General features: G+C 46.2%; 1 protein-coding gene across 6 annotated transcripts in view; it reads left to right on the top strand.

Annotated features, from left to right (window-relative positions):
- The window catches only part of CDC7 (cell division cycle 7), a 212,609-nt gene that overhangs the window by 184,985 nt on the left and 6,422 nt on the right, over positions 1-21,202 (top strand). For all 6 annotated transcript variants that reach the window (XM_078646293.1, XM_078646282.1, XM_078646289.1 and 3 more), the window contains one exon: positions 6,187-6,336. In XM_078646293.1, the coding sequence (XP_078502419.1) occupies positions 6,187-6,336 (150 nt within the window). The remainder of the gene's footprint in view (positions 1-6,186; positions 6,337-21,202) is intronic.

Consider the following 21,202-nt stretch of genomic DNA (forward strand, 5'->3'; position numbering starts at 1 on the left):
CTTGCAGCAGGCCTATACGGAACAGAGCTGTGGGGGTTACAAAAAAATCAAGGAGTTGGTTAAGACAGAGAACCGCTTTCTATGCTGATTTCTCCTTTTGGGCCCTGGCACACCGATGGATGCACTGAGGCATGAGCTGCGTGTCAAATCTGCTGAGTAGTATGCATCACTACTTCCTATATGATATTGGGTAAAGATATGGACAAAAAATGAGCTGAGATTTATTTATTTATTTATTTATTTATTCAAAGTTTTGTATAGCGCGAACAAGATCCTTACAGATATCAGAGCGCTTCACAAAGACAGGGTAGGGGCAGTAGGAATGAACAGAGAAAATGGGAGCAGTATAATAGTCACTAACATGGTAGGATAATAATAACATACATAAAAATATCAGTATACAATCAGGTAAACAAGTAATATCAGACGGCACAAGTCATTGATCCCACTACAGAGGTGTTCAGGTACACCTTGGGTGTGTGGATGGCTTATACCAATGTTTTAGTATAGAGAGAACACTGAGTGGGGGCATCGGGAGAGTGAATCAGTAAACCAACGTGTATCATATATTGGTCGGTAGTAAGAGAGTAGCGTAGTAGTGTCCCCATCAAGTAGAAGTATAGTGCCAAAGGACAAGGTGAACAGTGATACAAAGCAATGCAGAGTCTCTGATCCAGCACCTATAAGGTTCAGGAGATCTTGGCCAGAAGGATAGTTTTCACCTCTTTCTTGAAGAGTGCAGTGGAGGAGATAAGCCTGGTTTCAGGAGGGAGCGCATTCCAGATCCTGGGTGCCATTCCTGAGAAGGAGCGCTTGTATGTTTTCTCTTTCCGGAATCTACGAGGTTTCAGGAGTAGATTTTTTGTACTTCTATTGGATCTCGAACCTCCTGATATAGACAACTTTTGAGCGAGGTAGTTGGGTGCATTGTGGTGCATGGCCGCGTGTGTCATAACTGCAATTTTTAGCTGTATTCTGGCTTCAAAGGGTAGCCATTTTAGAGACTTTAAGTCTGGGGATATATGCGAATGTTTTCTTGAGCCAGTAATGAGTCTCGCGGCAGCGTTCAGGGAGGCTCTTAAGGGTGCTGTTGTGGATAGTGGGAGTCCGCTGAGGGCCACAATTCCGTAGTCTATTCGAGGGATTACTAAAGCTTGTACAGCAGTTTGGAAGTCTTCGGCAGGGAGGAAGGGTTTAATTTTCCTCAGTGTGTTGATTTGGAAATTAGCTGCTTTTGTGGCTTTGCTAACGTGCTGCTGCATGTTGAGCTTGGCGTCGAGTGTAATGCCTAGGGATTTCGCCGAATCCACGATGGTAGGTTGGACATTGAGTGCTGTTAGGTTATTGAGCCAGGTTTGGGTGGTGGAAATTTTCGCCGGGGGTGAGATGAGTAGGAACTCAGTTTTCAGAGCATTTAGTTTGAGGTGATTATCGGCCAGCGGTTCCATGACGAGGTTGAACAGTGTGGGGGAGAGGGAGTATCCTTGTGGAACACCTAGATCTGCAGGCACAGGTGTAGATAGCACATTGTCGATCTTGAACTTCTGAGACCGGTTGTGAAGGAAGGACGAAAACCATTTGAGAACAGTTCCCGATAGACCCATTCTAGTGCTTAGCAGCTCCAGCAAGTTCTCATGTTTGACCGTGTCAAATGCTGACGAGAGGTCAAGAAGGATGAGGAGGCAGGACTCATTGCGAACAAGAATTTGGAGGGCGTCATCAATTATGTGTGTCATAGCTGTTTCCGTGCTATGTTTCGCTCGGAAGCCTGATTGATGAGGGTTGAGGAGGTCAAATTGGTCAATGTGTTTTGTTAGTTGGAGTTGGACACATTTCTTCAGCAGTTTGGCCAGTGTGGGGATATTGGTGATGGGCCGGTAATTATTTAGGTCAGACGGATCAGCTGTAGGTTTCTTGAGTATAGGCGTGACTTGCCCCACCTTGAGGGAGTCTGGAATGAGGCCTTGTTGCAGGGAGCTGTTGATGATTTTGGTCCAGAGAGGGAGGAGCAAGGGGATGAAGTCTTTTACAGCATTAGCAGGTAGAGGGTCTGTGAGGTGATTAGAGGGCTTCAGGGTGCAGAGCAGTTTGTGTATTGCTTCTTCCGAGTAGGTATCGAAGTCCAGCCAAGATGCCTTGTTTTTAGGTTGCGTGTTAGCCATTCTGGTGTGGTTGGGGAATCGGCTTACATCCATGATGAGGTCATTTCTTATGTTGTCAGTCTTTAGCTTAAAGAAAGCAGAGAAGGCTTCACAGTGTGGGGTGTCGCTTGTTGTGCTGTTTGATTGTAAGGGTTGTGTCTTTGTTTGGGTCTTGATTAGTTCGAACAGCTTTCTTGGCCTGTTTTTTGCTTGGTCCAACTGGCGGCTAAAGAAGTCCGACTTTGTGCGCTTTGTTTTCCTGAAGTAGGCATTTCTCTTGTTCTTAAGCCTTTTGAGGTGCAATGCTGAAGGGTCCGATCTCCAGGTGCGCTCTGCTATTCGCATAGTACGCCTGTCGTCATTGAGTCTATCATCATACCAGGGGTTAGAAATTTTGGTGGAGACTCTCTTCAGTTGCAGTGGGGCGACTTCATTGACGATTGTATTCATAGAGTCAAGGTAGTGGTCGATCAGTGATTGAACATCCGAGGCACCAGAAGGGGGAAGGAGGAGATTGCCGATGTGGGGAGGCAGGGTAGAGGGGTTAAGATTCTTCATGTCCCTTTTCCATGTTTTGGATTTGATTGGTTGAGACGGGATAGGTTTAACTTTTTCATTGATAAAGAAGGTGATAATGTGGTGATCTGACCAGTCGCAGGGTAGAATCGCCTCCAGTTGTGTAGAGTTCTCTTTGGCAATGATGAGATCGAGTATCGAGCCTTTGTCGTGTGTTGGTCTATCGCATATTTGGGTGAGGTCAAGCGCATTAAGGAAAGTTTTGAGACTATTCACCACTGTGTCTTTCTGATCGTTCCAGTGGAGATTGAAGTCACCCAGGTAGACTTGGGTGGTCTGCCGACCTGCATTGGAAGTGATCATGTCCATGAGTTGTTGGGTGAATATGAGATTGTCACCATGCGGGTGATAGATGAGATGTAAAGCACAAACTTGCTTGCCCTCGCTGGTGATGTCGAGGCAGAGGAGTTCACAGGAGGAAAGGGAGGGGGAGGTGACTTTCGTAACGGAGAGGTTGCTCCTAAAAATGCATGCAATTCCCCCGCCCGTCTTGCCAGGAGACCTGTCCAGCCTAATGATGTGATAATTGGGGGGGACTAGTATGTCCATAATCGGGGTAGAGGCTTCAGTAAGCCATGTTTCCGTTAGAATTGCTAGGTCCAGATCCATGGCTGAGACGAGATCAGCGATGTCGGAGGAGTGTCTCTGAGCCGATCTGCAGTTGAGTAGGATGCATTTGAGTTTGGGAGAGAGAAGGGTGGTCGAACTTTCTAGTGTGAGGGGGACTTTTCTGAGGTTGTTAGGGACGGAACCTCTGTTGTTCAGTGTTGGGCGCCTCAGAGGGTTTGTAAGAATTGTGGGTATGGGGATGTGTGTGTTGAATACGTCCTTTACCGGACCTGGGCCATAAGAGCGTAGGAGAGAGCATAGGTCGCGGTCCGACAATGGGTTGAGGACACGACGGGGGCGGTGGGAGTTATTGCGAACTGGGATAGTCGGCCAGCGCGGGTGTCGTTGGAGGCGAGGGTATGTAGGGAGGGTGCGTCGTTTGTAGGGTAGAGGGATGGTGGGAAGTAGACTGGGCTGTGAGGAGAGAAGGTCTTTGATTGCGTGGACATCTTTTTTGATTTGTAGAATATCCTCTTTGACTTGTTGGAGGGTGGATAAAGTCAGGTCAGGAGGTGCATTGGGGATGGGGTTGGTGGTGAGAGCCATTGGTGAATGGTTGAGTAGTGAGCTGGAAAGCGGGCAGGGTATCGAGGGGGGGGATATACTAGCGTTGTTGGAAGGTTCTGCGGTGCTAATGAGTGGGATGGCATTCAAAGTGTGGGCGTGTTTGTGGGCGAGGGGTGTGGGTGAAGTAGGTGAAGTAGGCGGTGGGTGGGAGGTATAGGTAGTGACGTCAGTGGGAGACGGTGCCGGTGAGTAGAAGAGTGAGTGGAGGCTGAAGACAGTGGGGGATCTTACCTGGATAATTATGCAAGAGATTTGGATGCATTCCAAGCTGGAATAATCACGTGGGTACTACCTTGCAAACCATAGGAAGTGCAGATTATTGGCTTGAACCAGAAAGGATGACTATGGACACCAGAAAGGTTATTAAAGGAAAGGTTTTGGCAATATATTACCATCAACCAATCAGGGAAGAAGATAGTCCAGCTTTGGATTCTCAAGCCCATCCCTACCTTTGACCCATACTTGGCTATTCCCTACCCACCCCTCAAAAGATCCCTGTATATTATCCTCAAACTAGGCACTCTTCCGGTAAAACAGTATCCTAGTTTATGGAAAAAGGGTGGTAGTTGCTCATCCATTTATAGGTGTGAGTTTGGGGGAGGAGGTCCGAATCTGTAATGCACTTAGTTGTTAATGAGTTACGGCATGCTTCAATTATACAATGTATTAGAAAAATACAAGGGAAACCAGGGCGCAATCAGCTAAGTACCTTGGGTAGGTACTTATTATCAATAACAGAGGTCCTTAGTAAGGAAGGGGAATGTACAAAAAATGAATATAGACTAAATAGAACTATATTTTAAGAAATGCCCAGCCGGACACTTTAATGTCTTAATAAAAATAATGCAAAAGGAATAGAACACAAAGTGTGATAAACTTGGGACACCAGCCGATGTCCAGCCAACACACCAGGGGAACAGAAACAAGGAGAGAAATAGTAGGCAAAATTGGGTCATCTAAATATCATAGATCATATGTAGACAATCCACAGTATACACATATGCATGTTCAATTTTGTGTTCACTATGCATTTAGTGCATTTTTGTCGACGACGTTTCGAACCATACAAAATATCGGTTCATCCTCAGGACAGAAATGATTGCCTAAAGAATTAACAATTTAGCTTGAACCCACGGTGGGGATAAGCTGAAAGTCACTCAGCCAGGGATGGGCAATAGTTAGAATGAATTTCAAATGGTGGGGCCAGCGTGAAATCTAGGGGAGCGTTAGCTTGGTCCAAAGATCGGAAATTGATGTAGGTGCCTTCAAGGTTTCCTCACGCCGAGCAAGGACCCCCATTGTGGACCTGCACTTACATCAATTTCCGATCTTTGGACCAAGATAACGCTCCCCTAGATTTCACGCTGGCCCCACCATTTGAAATTCATTCTAACTTTTGCCCATCCCTGGCTGAGTGACTTTCAGCTTATCCCCACCGTGGGTTCAAGCTAAATTGTTAATTCTTTAGGCAATCATTTCTGTTCTGAGGATGAACCGATATTTTGTATGGTTCGAAACGTCGTCGACAAAAATGCACTAAATGCATATTGAACACAAAATTGAACATGCATATGTGTATACTGTGGATTGTCTACTTATGATCTATGATATTTAGATGACCCAATTTTGCCTACTATTTTTCTCCTTGTTTCTGTTCCCCTGGTGTGTTGGCTGGACATCGGCTGGTGTCCCACGTTTGTTACACTTTGTGTTCTATTCCTTTTGCATTATTTTTATCAAGACATTAAAGTGTCCGGCTGGGCATTTCTTAAAATATACTTCTATTTAGTCTATATTCATTTTTTGTACATTCCCCTTCCTTACTAAGGACCGCTGTTATTGATAATCAATTATACAATGAGCACATCCACACAAAGTTGTTCCCTTCAGTTCCAGGGAGAACTATGGTAATGTGTATGTTTTTTGATACCCCAAAAATATTTTTGCCTATTCTCAATGCTTTTTTTTTTTTAATTCTTTTTTTTTTAAAGTGGGGAACACATAGCAGCTTCCTGAACAACAAAGTTTTGCAAAAGCATGACAAAACAAGACTTGCCAAAGGGCTGGCAGATGACGCTAGACCTGTTGGCATTGCCATTGCTTGTTACTAACCTGTTGTGTCTTGATTGAAACATACTTTTGCTTTCAAGACTGATAAGTACTTTGATGAATGATTCTGATATGTGGTTCCAGACTATTAAAAATGATGTCCTGTTTGAAGACTTCAGATGATGATTGTATGTTTTTTTTTGTATTAAATTATTTTTACTGGACGCATTACTTTACATTTCAGCAATCGACATGTGGTCTGCAGGCATCATCTTCCTTTCTTTGCTCAGTGGACGTTATCCTTTTTTCAAAGCCAGTGATGATTTAACAGCTTTGGCACAGATCATGACAATACTTGGAACCAGGGAGACCATGCGGGCTGCTAAAACATTTGGTATGTTTTCTTTCGTTTGAAAAGGTTATTAGACCGTGTTGACTTAAAAGAAAAGTATAACTAATATAGGAAACCTGCAAGCTGTAATTTCACATTAAATGCTTATATTAATTATGACTCAGATTGAAGGAAATTGATATTTATCTTGACAAACGTTTTCGGAATTAGCTAGAAAACTGAACACTGATTGCCCTTGCAAGTAAGCACAGTGTGACAATGCAACGTTTTACAAATATTTAACCTGACCTAATTCTGATGCAAATAGATGACCTATTAAGTGCAAAAAGCTCGTTTCACTATTTATATTGATATGTATGGATGTGAATTTCTCTTGCTTTGCAATCTCTAAATACCACTTCAGTAAACAGTACCTCAGGATAATGGAGATATTGAGCTACATTGTTCAGTTTTACCCCTATCCAGTATGCAATTTCTTCAACATCCTATCTCCCTTGGCAGCCCCACTCCAGCCTTCCTTTTTACTGGCAGTAATCCTCCAACACATTTTAATACCAGAATATACCATTATTTGTCATATTTCTAAGCACCTAGAATTATAAATGTAAATTGACCCATAGGCAAAAACAGATGTTTCCTATCTATTTATGGAGCTAGATGAGGAGTAAACCATTGGGATTTTCTAGTGGTTGTTGATTTCCCTAAGCTGAAGAAGTAGGTGTTTGACTTACTCCCTTTTATCCAGTTTGACGGAGAGCTAGCCTCTTAATATATTTCAAATATCTACACTTCTTGCTGTGGATTGATTTCTCATGAAATGTCAATTGTTCTGCTAACAGCAATTGGCATATTGTGGTTTGACCAGCTAACTTTCCTTTATCCTCTGTTCTTCTCCCAAAAACGATTGCTCCGTTGTTTATCTTTTACATTATACAGTGGATAAAGTTGTCCCAAGTATCAATTTATAATCTTTATCTCTGCTTTGGACACTTAACTGAAAGCAACCATACGAACAAGCATTGGCAAAGCCAAGAGGTTTCACCTATGCAATGATTTTTAGAATCAATCGTTTTTATTAAGCAGAACACAGGAAACTAAACACAGCTTTCTGCCTACATCACAAGGCCGGCACAGCGGGTTGCTTTCACGAAGTACACAATATTCCAACCACTAACCCGGGGGGGCGGCCATATGAGAAGCAATCTCACATAAAAACTTCCCTGGTTCCCTTTTAAAGAGAACCAACAAACACAGAAAAGGAAAAAAGAAAAAAGGATAAACATTGAAAACCCACCTCCCTCCCCCTCACCCCCTCCCACCTCCGCATCAGTTCTGCCGCCTCTCAAAAGCCTTCTCTAATAGCAAGGGGGCATAATGTACTCGAGCATCGTGCAGGGCTATCTAGTTGTTAGTCAGGGGTTCTAACGGAATAAGCTTAAGTATTTGTAAATACTTCAGGCAAGTCACCTCCCTCATGTCCTTTGTATTTGTATGAAAGGCGCCCACAGTTTCGCAAAGTCCCTGGCTTTGCCTTCCACACTTGCCACAAGCAGTATATCCAATCCAGAGTCTCAGGTGCAGTTGGTAAGCCTCACTTTGCCAATATGACTTGATTCTCAGCGAGCAGCGCCAGCGCAATCTGTCTACCTCTAATAGACTTTAGTGGGAAGATTATGGGAAGGGAAAGACCTAGTAGCGTGTGTTCTGGTGCGCGCGGTAGCACAATCCGAACCGCAGCATTGATGTCGTCAAGAATCGCCTCCCAATAGCGAACCAACTTCGTACAAAGCTATGAGCATGGCATATAAATCCGATATAAGTCTGCGATCGTCTGTCTTGCAAACTATCCATTTCTCGAATGTCATGAGAGGTCGGGACATATGTGAATAGGTAGCTGGCCTAGTAACCCAGTGAGCAACCTGGCTATAAGAGAACGCGTCAGAGGATGGTAAGTCAGTCTTTCTGCAGTTGGGCGAAGGGGATCAAGCCCTTGGTATCAAAAAGGGATCCCACCCTCTTACATCCCTCCTCCCGCCATCTGTGGAATACAACGGATGCTTGCCCCGGGAGGAAAATCTGGATTGTCAACAATGGGGGTCATCGACGAGGGAAAGGAAGTCCATCCTTTCTTCACAGCGACACTATCCCACACTTTCAGGGTAGGCGAGGTGACTGGGGAAGAACATAGTCCCCAAGCCCTGTGCTTGCGGGGCAGCCATGGCTCCCGCCATATGTTCGCTCCTGCAACCGATTGGTCCATGAAATTCCAATGTTTGCTGGACAAGGGTCTATTCCATTCCACAATGAAACGTAAACACGCAGCCTGATAGTAGACTCCAACCAGCGGGAGACCCAGTCCACCCTGCATTTTCGGGGCTGCCATCTGTGCCAGGGAAATGCGTGGTTTCTTACCTTCCCACACAAAGCGAGTAACAAGTGATTGCAGTTTCTTAAGGGCCCTTGGGGGCTGCGCTGGTGGGAGCATCAGATAAATGTATAATATGCGTGGTAATACCGTCATTTTGACCGCGGCTACCCTCCCAAACCAGGCCAGTTTGAGGCGCGACCATGCCTCCAGGGATTTGGCCGTATGTTCCAGCAACCAAGAATAATTCAACGACCCTGTTTTAGCGATAATCGGCGCCACTTTGAACCCTAGATATTCGATATCCGATTGCACCCATTGAAATATGAAGTCTCGCTGCAACGCTTCAACCTCCTCCGCAGGAATGGATAGATTTAGGATCTGTGATTTCTCGTCACCTTTACTTTAAAACCTGAGATATCCCCAAAAGCTGCAATTTCGCCCAACAACGCCTGTAACGACCTCCGCGGTTGAGTGAGCCAGAGTATCACATCATCTGCATACAAGCTCAATTTGTGGACATCCGCTCCGAATTTGAGGCCTACCACATTATGATTTGCCATGATCCTTTGCGCGAAAGGCTCCATGTAGAGAACAAATAAGAGTCGCGATAAAGGGCAGCCCTGCCTGTCAATCATTTTTAGACATGTTGCACATTTCTGCACCCGCTCTTGGTCATCAGCCCTGTCTGCTTGCTCTGTCAGTAGAAAGTTCTTCGCCTGCACATTACAGTACTTGACTTTTGTGTTTGCCTGCCATGTGTTTTTAAAACAGGTTATTGAGTGTCTGAAACAGTGCCATTACAGTCACATGGGATAGAAGTGCACTACAAATGGCAAGATCTCTTCTCCCATTAATTTTAGATTTGATTTTAATGCTGTTGGCTGGCACAATGAGAGCTCTTGTTATTAATAACGGAGATCTGCCATGTTTAGCTGTTTGGAATTAAGAGACTATGCAGTTACAGGCATGACTGGAAAGAGTACATGAGGGAAATTGCTGGAAAAGACATGCACACGAGCCAAGTGCCTATAATAAAAACAAGCACAAGACTTTAAGACCAATGCTGAACTTATGAGCACTAACCAGATACACCAGGTTGCATTATCCCAGAATGGTTTCTTTACAAGATGATGCCTATCTGCTAGCAGTAAAAGATTTCTTTTAAGCCAGATTTTATTGAGTTTCCAGATGGGCTCATCGTATACATCATTATCAACATATCACGTGCGAATTGCCAAGCCATGTCTTCCCTGGACCGGAAACAAGCATCCTGGGACAGGTTTCTGGCTAATCAACTGTCATCAGCCAGACTAGCTTGAATATAGCCATGTCTTAACTAGGGTGGTGGAGTGAGCTAAAGAATGATGATGGATTAAACCCAGATCAGTTGACTGGGGGTGAGTTTGATTTGCTCCAATGCTCCGTCCATCATCCCCTTTGGTATCGCTTTGTTCGCCCTAAGTTGGCAGGGTATGCCCAGACGTGGGTCCCTTGCTCGCTTTGCCACTGGATTCAAGCTAGCCCGGCTGATGACTGCTGATTAGCCAGAAACCGGTCCCAGGATGCTTGTTTCCGGTCCAGGAAAGATATGGCTTGGCAGTGCGGGCTGGACTGTTACCATGAGGCACAGGGTCAGACTGATTTGCATATGCCCTTGTTTGAACTGGGGTGATGCAGTGAGCTAAAGAATGATGATATATTAAACCCAGATCAGTTGACTGGGGGTGAGTGTTTGATTTGCTCCAACGCTCCGTCCATCATCCCCTTTGGTATAACTTACTGTAGAGGGTCCCTGGTTTGGTCACGAACAGCACCTGAAGATCAGCATGCTGAAACTTATGGCGGTGCAGTTCGGTTTCGGAGTGTTTCATGAAGCAACTAAAAAAAGTGGTCCTAACAAGAACGGATAAGGCCACAGTACAATATACTACATGCAAAAATAAGGGGGCACAGACTCTCCACAACTGTCCAAGCTTGCACAGACAACTTGGCTTTGGGTATATGCCGTCAAATATAATTGTTAGCAGTTTCTCCAGAGGGTGGATAATAATTTTGCTGATCTACTCAACAGAACTCATCAACAAACACATGAGTTGGAGATCAGCCCCTAGAAATAAAAGCAAACTTCCAGTTTTGGGGGGTTCTAGCAATAAACTTGTTTGCTGCAAACGCAGAATGCTGAGACTTCGCTTCATTTACCACACCACCTATCTCTGGGAAATGCTCTATGGGTGAGTTGTTCAGGGATATTTGCTTATGCCTTTTTCCTGATTCCACTTGCGTTACCGAAAATGCGTCCAACACAATGAAACTGGTTCTCATTGCCCTGATGTGGGCACGCCAACTATGGTATTCAGTACTTTTGGAAATGTTTATTCGTCCCGATAAAAATTTGTGTTCCTCCATCCACACGTTTTTAGTCATCATCACGGTAGGCTACAGCATCCCAAACTCAAATCGCTCTCCCTTAAGATTTTGCACCTGAGATCCTAGAATTTGAGTATCTGCAATTACCAAATGAGTGTATGCCAGTCGTAAGAAGTTAGAAAGCAAAGTGTTCGAGGCATGTGGGCTGCTGAATTCATATCTATAGCATAGATCGCTGCCTAGTGTTGGGTCCGGATGATTGCACATGTATATATATAAACTTTATTGTTTAGTTAATTAAAACCATAACAAAACGAAGATGGAAGAGAATTTAACATTACAATAAAATCAATAAAATTACTTCATAGTACAGTTTAAAATGCAAAAATTTGGGATGATACTGGTAGGAGCTTTATCCGAGTGTTCGTCGTTAAAATAGTTGATAATACTGAAGATCTTATTTTAAGATATCAAGAGCTTTCAGCCGCTTTTCAAAGGCTATCAAGAATTTTATACATTTCCAATTAATTATTGGATCTGTTGAGTCTAAGGCAGATCTACAGGTGCGTAGGCGTTTGGCCTTAAAAATGTTCTTTAGAAAGAGTGTTCGCTCCTGGGTCAGTGTTTTGCAGTGGCATGTAATGTGGATGATATCTTCTTTTGTAATGCCGCATAGTCGGCAGGTGTTAGCTTCTGGGCGTTTCCAGGCAGGTTCATCCGAGTTGGTAGTTTGCCGAATCTCACTGCCATCAGCCTTTTTTTATAAACACGGAATATGTTGATGCAAGGTAGGTAGCCGGGATGAGATTGTTATAGCTGTTAATCACGGTCCATGCGTGGGAGCGGGCGGCGAAGATGGCTTTGTCCGTAATTAGTGAGTGAAATTTGGCCGCTTTTTTTAGAACCTGTTTAAAGGACGTGAATGGTAGGTTTTTTTCCCACAAGGTTACCGTGCATGTTTGCTCCAGAGCGCCTGTCAGATATTTGTTTGCGGCAGAATTTTGTTGATTTTCTAATTCCTGCCATAACAAGCTGTCCAAGGTGTTATTTGTAGAATTCGATTTAATTCTATACCATGCTCTAATGCTTGTATAGAGTCTTCCCAGTGTCTCGTTCATCAGGCCAAATTCTAAACGCATCTGGGCAGGAGAAGCTGAGCGTGGAAGTTGCAAGACCTTCTTGTAGATTTTTGCAGTAAGGCTGTTTAAGGTAATGTCATCCTTTCCCTGCATGGCTATGCTTGCATAGGATAATGTTGGAAGTACTTTGGTTGCCATCACTGTTAGTAGAGGTTTCAGCGAAGGGCCTTGCAACTTTTTTGCCAGTGAGCTAAGTGCGAAAATTAGAGCTCCGGCTCTCTGCTTCATATTTTTTTTGGGGCGTTCAGAGTGAGCTTGTCATCGAGGTAGTAACCTAGGTATTTGTAGTTTGTTACTCTTTCAAGTGGTTTTCCCTCAAATGATATGTTAAGTTGCACTGTACGACGGTTGGTTATCGACATAGTTTTTGTCTTAGCTAAATTCAGAGTGAGGTTATTTGCCGTTAAAAATTGTGATGTTACTGACAGCAGTCTGGACAGGCCCACTTTAGTTAGGCTCATAAGAACAATGTCATCAGCGTATGCCAAATGGGTAAGATGAAAATTACCAAGTTTCGGTGCGTGCGCATTACAGATGTTTAAGTTTCCCGAGAGGTCTGATATAAATAGATTAAAAAGCTGTGGTGCTAAAACGCAGCCCTGTTTTAAACCGATCGATGTGTATACTTTTCTTGATAGATGTGATCCATCCCCTAACTTTATTTGTGTCCAAGTATCTGTGTAAAATAGGAGTAGCCCCCTCAGTATTTTCTCTGGAATGGCCCAGGCTTTCAGTTTCGCCCATAATAGTTTGCGATCAACGCTATCGAAGGCCGCCTTCAGGTCGATAAAACAGAGGTTCAGGTCCTGCTTCGAACGCTGGCATCTTTCCGCTATCATTGTTATTGTTAGTATGTTACACGTAGTTCCGATGCCGGCTCTAAAGCCGGTTTGATTTATTGGAATTATAGCTTTATCATCTGCCCAGTTGACAAGGTCTTTTAAAAGGAGAGAGGCAAAGTATTTAGCTTCGATGTCCTGGAGTGTTATTAGGCGGTAATTTAAAGGGTTTGCACTGTCTCCTCCTTTGTGTATTGGGGTGATGATGGAGCCTTTCCAGCTTTCTGGGATGCGGTTATAAATTTGAACGTCTGTAAAAAGTTCTTCGAGATGTTGTGCCCAAAAGTCTGGAGCGTCCTTAAAGGCAATTTGTGGGATGCCGTTCGGGCCCGGCGCTCCATTTCTTTTCCCCTTTCTGATGATGGTGATGATCTCGTCAACCGTGTACCAGCCATCTGTGGCTTCAGTGCTCGTATGTGTCCTTTGTGCCGTTATCGTGCGGTTAGTGTGGTGATGTTCTTCACAGCTGTTTAAAGGTGGTTCCGCAGGTCCCAATGTCTGTTCTGGAGCTTTCCATCGATTTTCTTCAAGTTTTGTCGACAGGAAAGTTGACCATACGGTTTCTTGAATATTTGAGGACAGAACATTTCGTGGCCTTGTCAGCTGATTTATTGTGGTCCAAAATTTATTCGAGTCCTGTAACTTAGAGCTGGCCAGTAAGTTAATCCAAAAGTCGTCGTTCGCCTTCTTTTTCAGCTCCCAGATCCCTTTTTTATAAAGTTTTCTGCGGGCAAGAAACCTATTCAAGCAGTTCGGGTCGTTCGCTTTTAATTGCAGATCTTTTTGGCTTCTCCGTAAGGCCACTCTTTGTTCATTTAGTTCCCAGGGCAGTTTCTTAATCGGGTGCTTAGTTTTTGCCGCACCTTTTGTTGGTTTCATTATTAACTTTAGTTTCGCAAGAAATAGAGACCAGGCTTGTATCTTATCTGTTGTAGCTCTGTTTGCCTCTTGGAGAGCGTCCTTTATTATTAAGGTCCAATTCAGTTTAGTCGAACTGTTCCAGTGTATTCGTTTCTGGTTGATTGATCCTATTTGGCCTTCCAGTGAATACACCGGTTGCAATGTGTCAGAAAAAAAGTTGAGTTTCAGATGTTGCATGCTGTGATCGCTCATTGTTGTATATTCGATATAAAAAGTGAGTACTGAAGGAATCAATGGAAGACTTATTATCATAAAGTCCAATGTGGATTGACTATAAGGACCGTAGAACGTTTTCTTTGGTGGGTTATCTTTCTCCGTTCTGCCGTTCAGTACTCGCATACCTAGATACTCTAGGTCAGTAACTAAGTGAGTGGCTAGGCTGTCCTTTCGGCTCTTTGTTGCACCTGTTGCCTGCAGGGGGAACTTCCAATGTATGTTGTCTGAGGTTAATATCTCGTCTTCCTCTGGTGTATAAATGAGATTGGAGTTAAAATCTCCCGTTAGAATGATGTTCCAAGTTGGTTCAGAGCTCCGAAGTTTTAGTATTTCCTTGCATAATAAGTTGTATTTTGCCTTTTTTATCTGATGATTCGGTTGGGTGTAGTAATTGATCAATATTGTCGTTTTATGACCATGCTTTTTTTGGCGTGACAATTTGATTAACTGTAAACTTGGATCAGGCGATTGGAGTTGTTCTGTCTTAATTTTAAGAGCAGTAGACACATATAACATTAGCCCTCCGATTGCTCTTCCGTAGGTTTTGCATTTTATAGCTGGCACCGTGTAGTGGATGTAGCCCGCCAATGCAATTTCTTCCTGCAGCCATGTCTCTTGCAGGGCAATTATGTCGGCATTGTCCCAAACGTCCAAGGCGACACCGTCGTCCAGCAGTCTTTTTGCGCCCGCTATATTCCATGAAATAATATGTATGTTGTTATGTACTGCTTTATTTCTTTCTTGGCCGATCGGTCAGTTAGGTCGTTTATTGTTAAGTATGTTGGGAAGCCAATTCCAGGAATCAGTTATGGTTAACTGTTCCCCCACTTTAACTGAGTTCGCCTCTTTGCATGTAGGTTCTGCCTCGCTTCTACCTTTGGCGTTATGTAATATAGAATAGACTGTTTTTTTCGGAGCAAGGTCCGCCAGTCTTCTTGTAAGTTGCGCGCCACTATTTGTCTGTAGAGGAAGCGGGTATCTTGGGGCAGTTGGTTGTGATAATTGAATGCCCCATGCTTGGAAAATCTCCGTTTGCCCTAGAATAGCTTGGGCTATAGCAGCGGATGTCCATATTGTCCTTGTTTGTTCTTGCGTTGTTGCATTAGTGCTGCTTAGAAATTCAACCCGGTCTAAGTCGGACGATTTGATGGCGCTTAGTTCCTTAATTTCTTTCATCAATTTTAGGATATTATTCCTGTTTAGGATGTCGTGTCTGCCTTGGGTCACATACTCGGGGGTAAAGATAATTTGGGAGCCGACGTTATCCGCATTGGTCGTGCCTGATATTGGTTTTATTGCTGCCTCTTCGCTTAGCCGTGTCGTTTGGAACCGATTGTGCTGGGTATCGGGTGATAAATTGATGGTGTCTGGTTTCTGGTTTATCGCTGCCTCATATCTTGGTCGTGGCATTTCGTTGTTGGTGACAACGAAGCTCAGCTTTGTCTTAGTCAAATTGCGCTGGCTGTCAGAAGTTGAAGTGTGGGGACTTAGCCCGGGGTGTTGGATGGTGCTATGCAATTCGCCTTGGTGCGCTGTATCTGTGTTGTTAGCTTTGAGGCAGTGTTTTTCAGCATCGCTCTCTCTCTCCTGCTGTAGTTGGTTGCTAATGCATTCTTGGACAACTTTGTTTCCATCGTGAAGTGATCGTAGTTGAACATTTTGAGGGTTTAATGATGGTGTTGTGTTGGGCGAGTGCTTCACCCAAGTCAATTTTCTTGATTCCGTAGGTGGCATCGGATCATTGGATGACCTCCTGTTTAGTACATTTCTTGACTGCTCTTTATGTACTTGAACAATAGTTTTGTTGTTTTCAGATGCCGGGGATATTTTGTGTTCCGGCCCTTTTGTAGTCAGACTGGTCTGTTTTGCTGCGGGATTTTGATCAAATATTTGCGTCCACTGGGGGTTTTGCTGAGATTCCAGTGAGCTTTGAGGTTTGGGGTTCGCGTTTGGGGAGGTTGTGTATGTACGTTGTCTATTGGCTCCTGCTTCAGCATCCTTGGAGGTGTCCGTTGTGCCTATCTCTGGTGTGTTTTGTGTGTGGTGGTTTAAAAATATAGGATAGATGCTATGGCGTCTGAGCACGTCGTCTTCCATTTTTTTGTTTCTTGCTTTCCTTTCTTTTTTCTTTTGTCTTTTCGTTAAATTTTGTGTAATTTGCTTGGCAGTGGTAGATTCCGTCGCTGTTTTTTTGGGTGTGTTATTACTGATTCTATTGATCTCGTGCCGTGATGTCTGTAGTTCAGGTGTTGTTTCTTCTCGGGATCTGTTGCTGCCAGGTTGTTGATCTTCAAGTTTGACACTATTTAGGCTTTCGGTCACTCTGTCGCGGCTTATTGCTTGTTTGTTTAGACTAATGATCTGGTCAAGGACTGTTGGTAGGGTGCTCAACTTATCCAGAATTGGGCCGCAAGGGCAAATTTGATGCTGTTCGGTTGAGATGGCTTGCGCTCTTTTAATTAAGTTGTTAAGGTTATCCAGTTTTGTATGTATTCCTGCTATGTAGGATGCAATTATGTTCATCAAGTCTATTTGGATGTCCAGCTTGTCGGATTGCATTGTTAACGTCGCCGTAGCTGTTTTTAGTGCTTGCAGGATGGGTGCCACGAGGATCAGAGACTCGTCGCCTGTGGGTGAAGTTGTTTTGTCGTCGTGTCTTAGCGAGTTGTTAAGTCCCTTCACGTTATTGAGTGGAGCTTGTTTCCCAGCGGGGGCATTTGAACCAAGTGCTGAATTGTTGTTCGGGACGTGTGGGTATGGGACCTCGTCTGCCTGGAGCTTTTCAGGCTCTACGTTTCCTATTTCCTGGTTCAGACGATCGTAGGGGCCTTTTTCGGCTGATAACTCTCTCTTTAATTTTGTGAAATAGTTGGCTGGTGGTATGCCATTGTTGTGACGGATTATTCAATCTTGAGTTGTCAGCAAAATGAATTAATGCAGATGTGGTTACATTTGTTGGTCCGTTTGGCGGATTTTTATTGTGATCACTGCTTGTTAGGTGATCTTGACTTTTATTAGCAGGATTGTCTTCTGTAAGTTGAGCAGCTAATTTTACAGGCGAGGTTGAGTGTGTACGTGACTCTTTTGTTGACTGGTAGCTGTCTTCTGATTCTATCTCTGGATCCAGTGGGGTTTGTAGGCCCGCTACTTCAGTCGTGGAAGAAAACAGTGCATCGCCTGGGTCTTTCAGGAAGTTGAATCGTAGGTCCTTTTAAAGAGTTCTTATTCGCTATTGATTTCTCGAAGAGAGTTGCGATTGGTGATATTAAAGGGTTTTTCAGGATGCTATTTGCCTTATTTGCAGATGATTTATCAAGTCTTCTCCGTTTGGCTGAGGTCTTCCGTACTGTCGGTTTCTCACTAGGTGCTTTTCTTATTTTGCCGGACCTCATTTTTGGGCTCGAGCTGCTTCAAGTCGCGTCCCAGTGGACCGGGTCTCTGCGACTAGATTGCGGTTCCTTGCGCTCTGGTATTGCCTGATTTATTTATTTATTTATTTTTTCTAAGGGATATGAGAGCCCCCAAGTGTTGTGGTCTTACTGGCTTTGGGTTACAGCAGCGTTGTTATCACAGCGCGGATCACCGCGCTCGCGCTGTCATGCAACCTATGTGGTGCTTAGCCTCCTCCCGCGCGATGCTGTGCACTTGCTGCCTCGGTGTTGCCTGTGTGGCGTTGGTTTCTCAGTGTGGATCAGATTTTTGCGACCACACTCGCATATGACCTGCGTGCAACCGGCCGTCGGTGTTCCTGTCTTGTTTCGGCTTGTCTGGGCTTGTGCTGTCGCTCTGTATCCCCTGTCCGTTTTTCCGCTGTCTTTTGATGCCTTGGTCTCCTCTCCTCCCCCCTTGTCTCGCTCCTAGGGGGTGCTTGGGGGCCGCTACCGATGGATTAGATGGCTGGATTAGGGTCTTTGTCAGCAATATCTATTAGTCTTAATCTTAGTCTTTGGGCGTGTTTCTTTTTCTATTTTCTATTGAAAATGCAGGGATGCAGGATAGCAGGGATCTTGTGCAATGCTGTGCTGTACTGTCTCTCGCGCCTCTGGCCTCAGGGCGTGTTGTCTACAGACCGCGGGCAGAACAGCGCAGCTTCGCTGCTTACGCGAGATCGGGCAGTCCCCCCCGTACCATCACTCACTCACCGCTGCGGGCTGGGGGAGGCGTCTCTTCTCGTGGAGCCGATCTGCTGCAGTTGGAGCTTGCGATACACTGCGCCTCCTTCCTGGGCTGAGTGCGGCTAAGGTAGGAGCAGGCTCTACCACCAGCCAGTTCGCTGATTTACCTTGTGGTCCTTGGAGCTTGGTTCTGCTGTCTGCCTCTTTTCTGTTGCTCCCTGGGGCTTCCAGCCGCTCACAGCGTCTGGTACTTGCTCTGTCGTGTGATCCCCCTGCTGCTCGCTAGCTCCCAGGCTCCCTGTTGGTCTCGTGGCTCCTGCCGCCTCTGGGGGGGTCTTTCCGTGGGTTCTGCCTGCTGATGATGCCGCTGCTGGGCCTCCAGAACCACCAGAACCAGGACCAGAACACTCCCGCGGCTCCTGCCACTGCTGGGCCCCCGTCACCACAATGCTCCCGCGGCTCCCGCCGCTACCGGGCCGTTCCCGAATTTTACCCGCCGCTACGGCGGTCTCTTTGTGGTTAGGTGCAGCTGCAGACTGTGCCGCTGCTGGGGAGACCTCGAGACCCCGGCAGGGCAGAGCAAAGCCCGTCCGTGAGCTCGACTGCTGCGGCCTCAAGCGTCTCGCTGGTCACTGCTTGCTCGCTCACCCTCGGCGCTCAGGAAAACGTGGCAAGTGGATTCAAACAGCACTTGGGGCATGTGTCATCAGCTGATAACCATAATTGCACATTGTTGTCCTGGAAGAGTCTTCGAAGTATCACGAGATAGGTGGCTCCTCCCCTGGACTACAGTGCGCATGGGCATCGACTCCATCCTCAGATTGTTTTTTTCCGCCATTGGGTTCGGATGTAATTTCGTTATCTCCAGTTCGGAATCAACATAAACTTTTTCGAGGCCAAAAGGCCTTTTTCGAACCGTCGGTATTGTTTGCGTTCAGTGCCCAGTTCTGTTCCGACTCGCTTCCCGAGTTGGACATCCAGGGAGTCGCGTGACTCTTCGGTGATCGAGGCCCAGTCAACGCAGCAAGACCTTCGACAAAACAACATGGAACGGAGCCCGTTCAAGAAGTGTCCCGTGTGCGGATCGAAGTACCCACACATCGACGTCCACCCGGTGTGCAACAAGTGCCTGTCGCCGGACCACGATGAAGCCAACTGTATGGCTTGTTCACGGTGTCGTTCGAAGAAGACGATTCGGCTTCGGCGCGTGGCGCGCATGGAGGCCCGGCAGTCGGCCCCGGCACCGGTGGACATCTTCGACAGCGAGGAAGCAGACGAACACGAAGTTCAGATGCAGATTTCACCTCCGGCGGAGGAAATCGACTACGACTATCAAGTGGATGTCGAAGGCCTAGACGTAGAAGAAGTCGTCGACGAGGTAGGAGACGACTATGGGGCCATGGAAGATAGCTCAGAGGAAGAGCTATGCCCCGTTCGAAAAATTAGAAAAGGCTCAGGTCGAGGGATCGCCAATCGACCATACCCAAGACCTTCTACCAGGATCCACGGCCCCGCCTCCAGGCCCAGCTACGGACACTTCGACTGAGCCGCCATTGTCGAAAACAAAACCGAAAGTGAAACCTTCGGTGTCGACACAACCGAAAGTGGTTGAAATGCCATCGAAACCGAAGACGTCTGCTCCCCTGTCGACACCCTCGTCTTCCGAGGTGTCGGGACAACCCAGGCCGAAGAAAGCTGTCGGCCCGGTGAAGTCGGGCAAAAGTGTCCAGCCAAAGTTGGCCAAGGGCGTCGAGCAGAAGTCCAAGAAGGGCGTCGAGCCGGAGTCAAGCAAGGGCATCGAGCCGAAGTCCAAGAAGGGCGTCGAGCCGGAGCCAAGCAAGGGCGTCTAGCCGAAGTCCAAGAAGGGCGTCGAGCCGAAGACTGGGGCCCCAAAAACGGTTACCCAGGCCGCCGACCCGATACAGTCGGCGTCGACGTCTGCTGCCGCGGAAGGGGGGCGAAGCACGCCTAAAAAGGATGCTCCTAAGCCTCGGTCGGAACAGCCCAAGTCATCGACGCTCGAGTCTTCACACGTTGGTGGACCGAGATCGTCTGTCGTGTCGACCAAGCCGTCCGCTTCCTTTACGAAGCAGGTCTCGGACTCCCTGAAACGTATCAGGGACAAGGCTTCGGCGGAAGACCCCAAGACACCTTCCGCCCGAGGCAGTCAGTCCCCATGTCAAAGTCATCGACGCCAATCCTCTTCACGTTGCCGCCGAAGGTGGCACCGAAGGCCTTCGCACCACGGTCGGTGCCCAAAGCTAACTTGCAGGGTTCTGTGGGGTCGAAGCCTACTCACCCGGCTGGGGGCTTGAAGCATCGACCACCATTGGTAGAGGAGCAGTCGGAGCGTTTCATCGATGCCGACACCGGGAAGCTTACGCTTTACAAAAGGAAGATTACTGCGACAAAGCCTTTGGAGTCATACACTATTCCTCTAAAGCGCAAGAAGCCTGCTTCGGATTCACCGGTCTTGGTCGAACTACTGGCTCCTCGGACTCCAAGAATTGCCACACCCTCTCCAACTTATTCGGATGTGGAGGATGCTGGGGATGAGGACGAGGAATACAACTTTCCTGCCAACACAGATCCTGATGAACAACAGGACTCATGGGTAGAGGCAGGAGACCAAGGGGATCAGCAACCCGCCCTTGACCCTCAGGTCTACTACGTCAAGACATCTCCCACTGAGGATTCTGCGGCATTCAATGCCTTGATCGAGAGGGCGGCAAAAAACCACGACGTTGAGCTGCATGCTGACCCTGTGGAGGTGGACTTCCTCTTTGACACTTTTTCGACAGCTGAAAAAACTGTGAAGACTCTCCCGATGCTAAAGGGGGTCCTGAAACATGCTGCGGACATCTTTAAGGAACCCACGCGGTCAAGGGTAGTCAACCTGGTGATCCAACCTACATCAAGGGCCAGTTGCCATTGGACTCCCTG

This window comes from Lissotriton helveticus, chromosome 1_1 (assembly GCF_964261635.1).
Source record: "Lissotriton helveticus chromosome 1_1, aLisHel1.1, whole genome shotgun sequence".
NCBI classification, from domain to species: domain Eukaryota; kingdom Metazoa; phylum Chordata; class Amphibia; order Caudata; family Salamandridae; genus Lissotriton; species Lissotriton helveticus.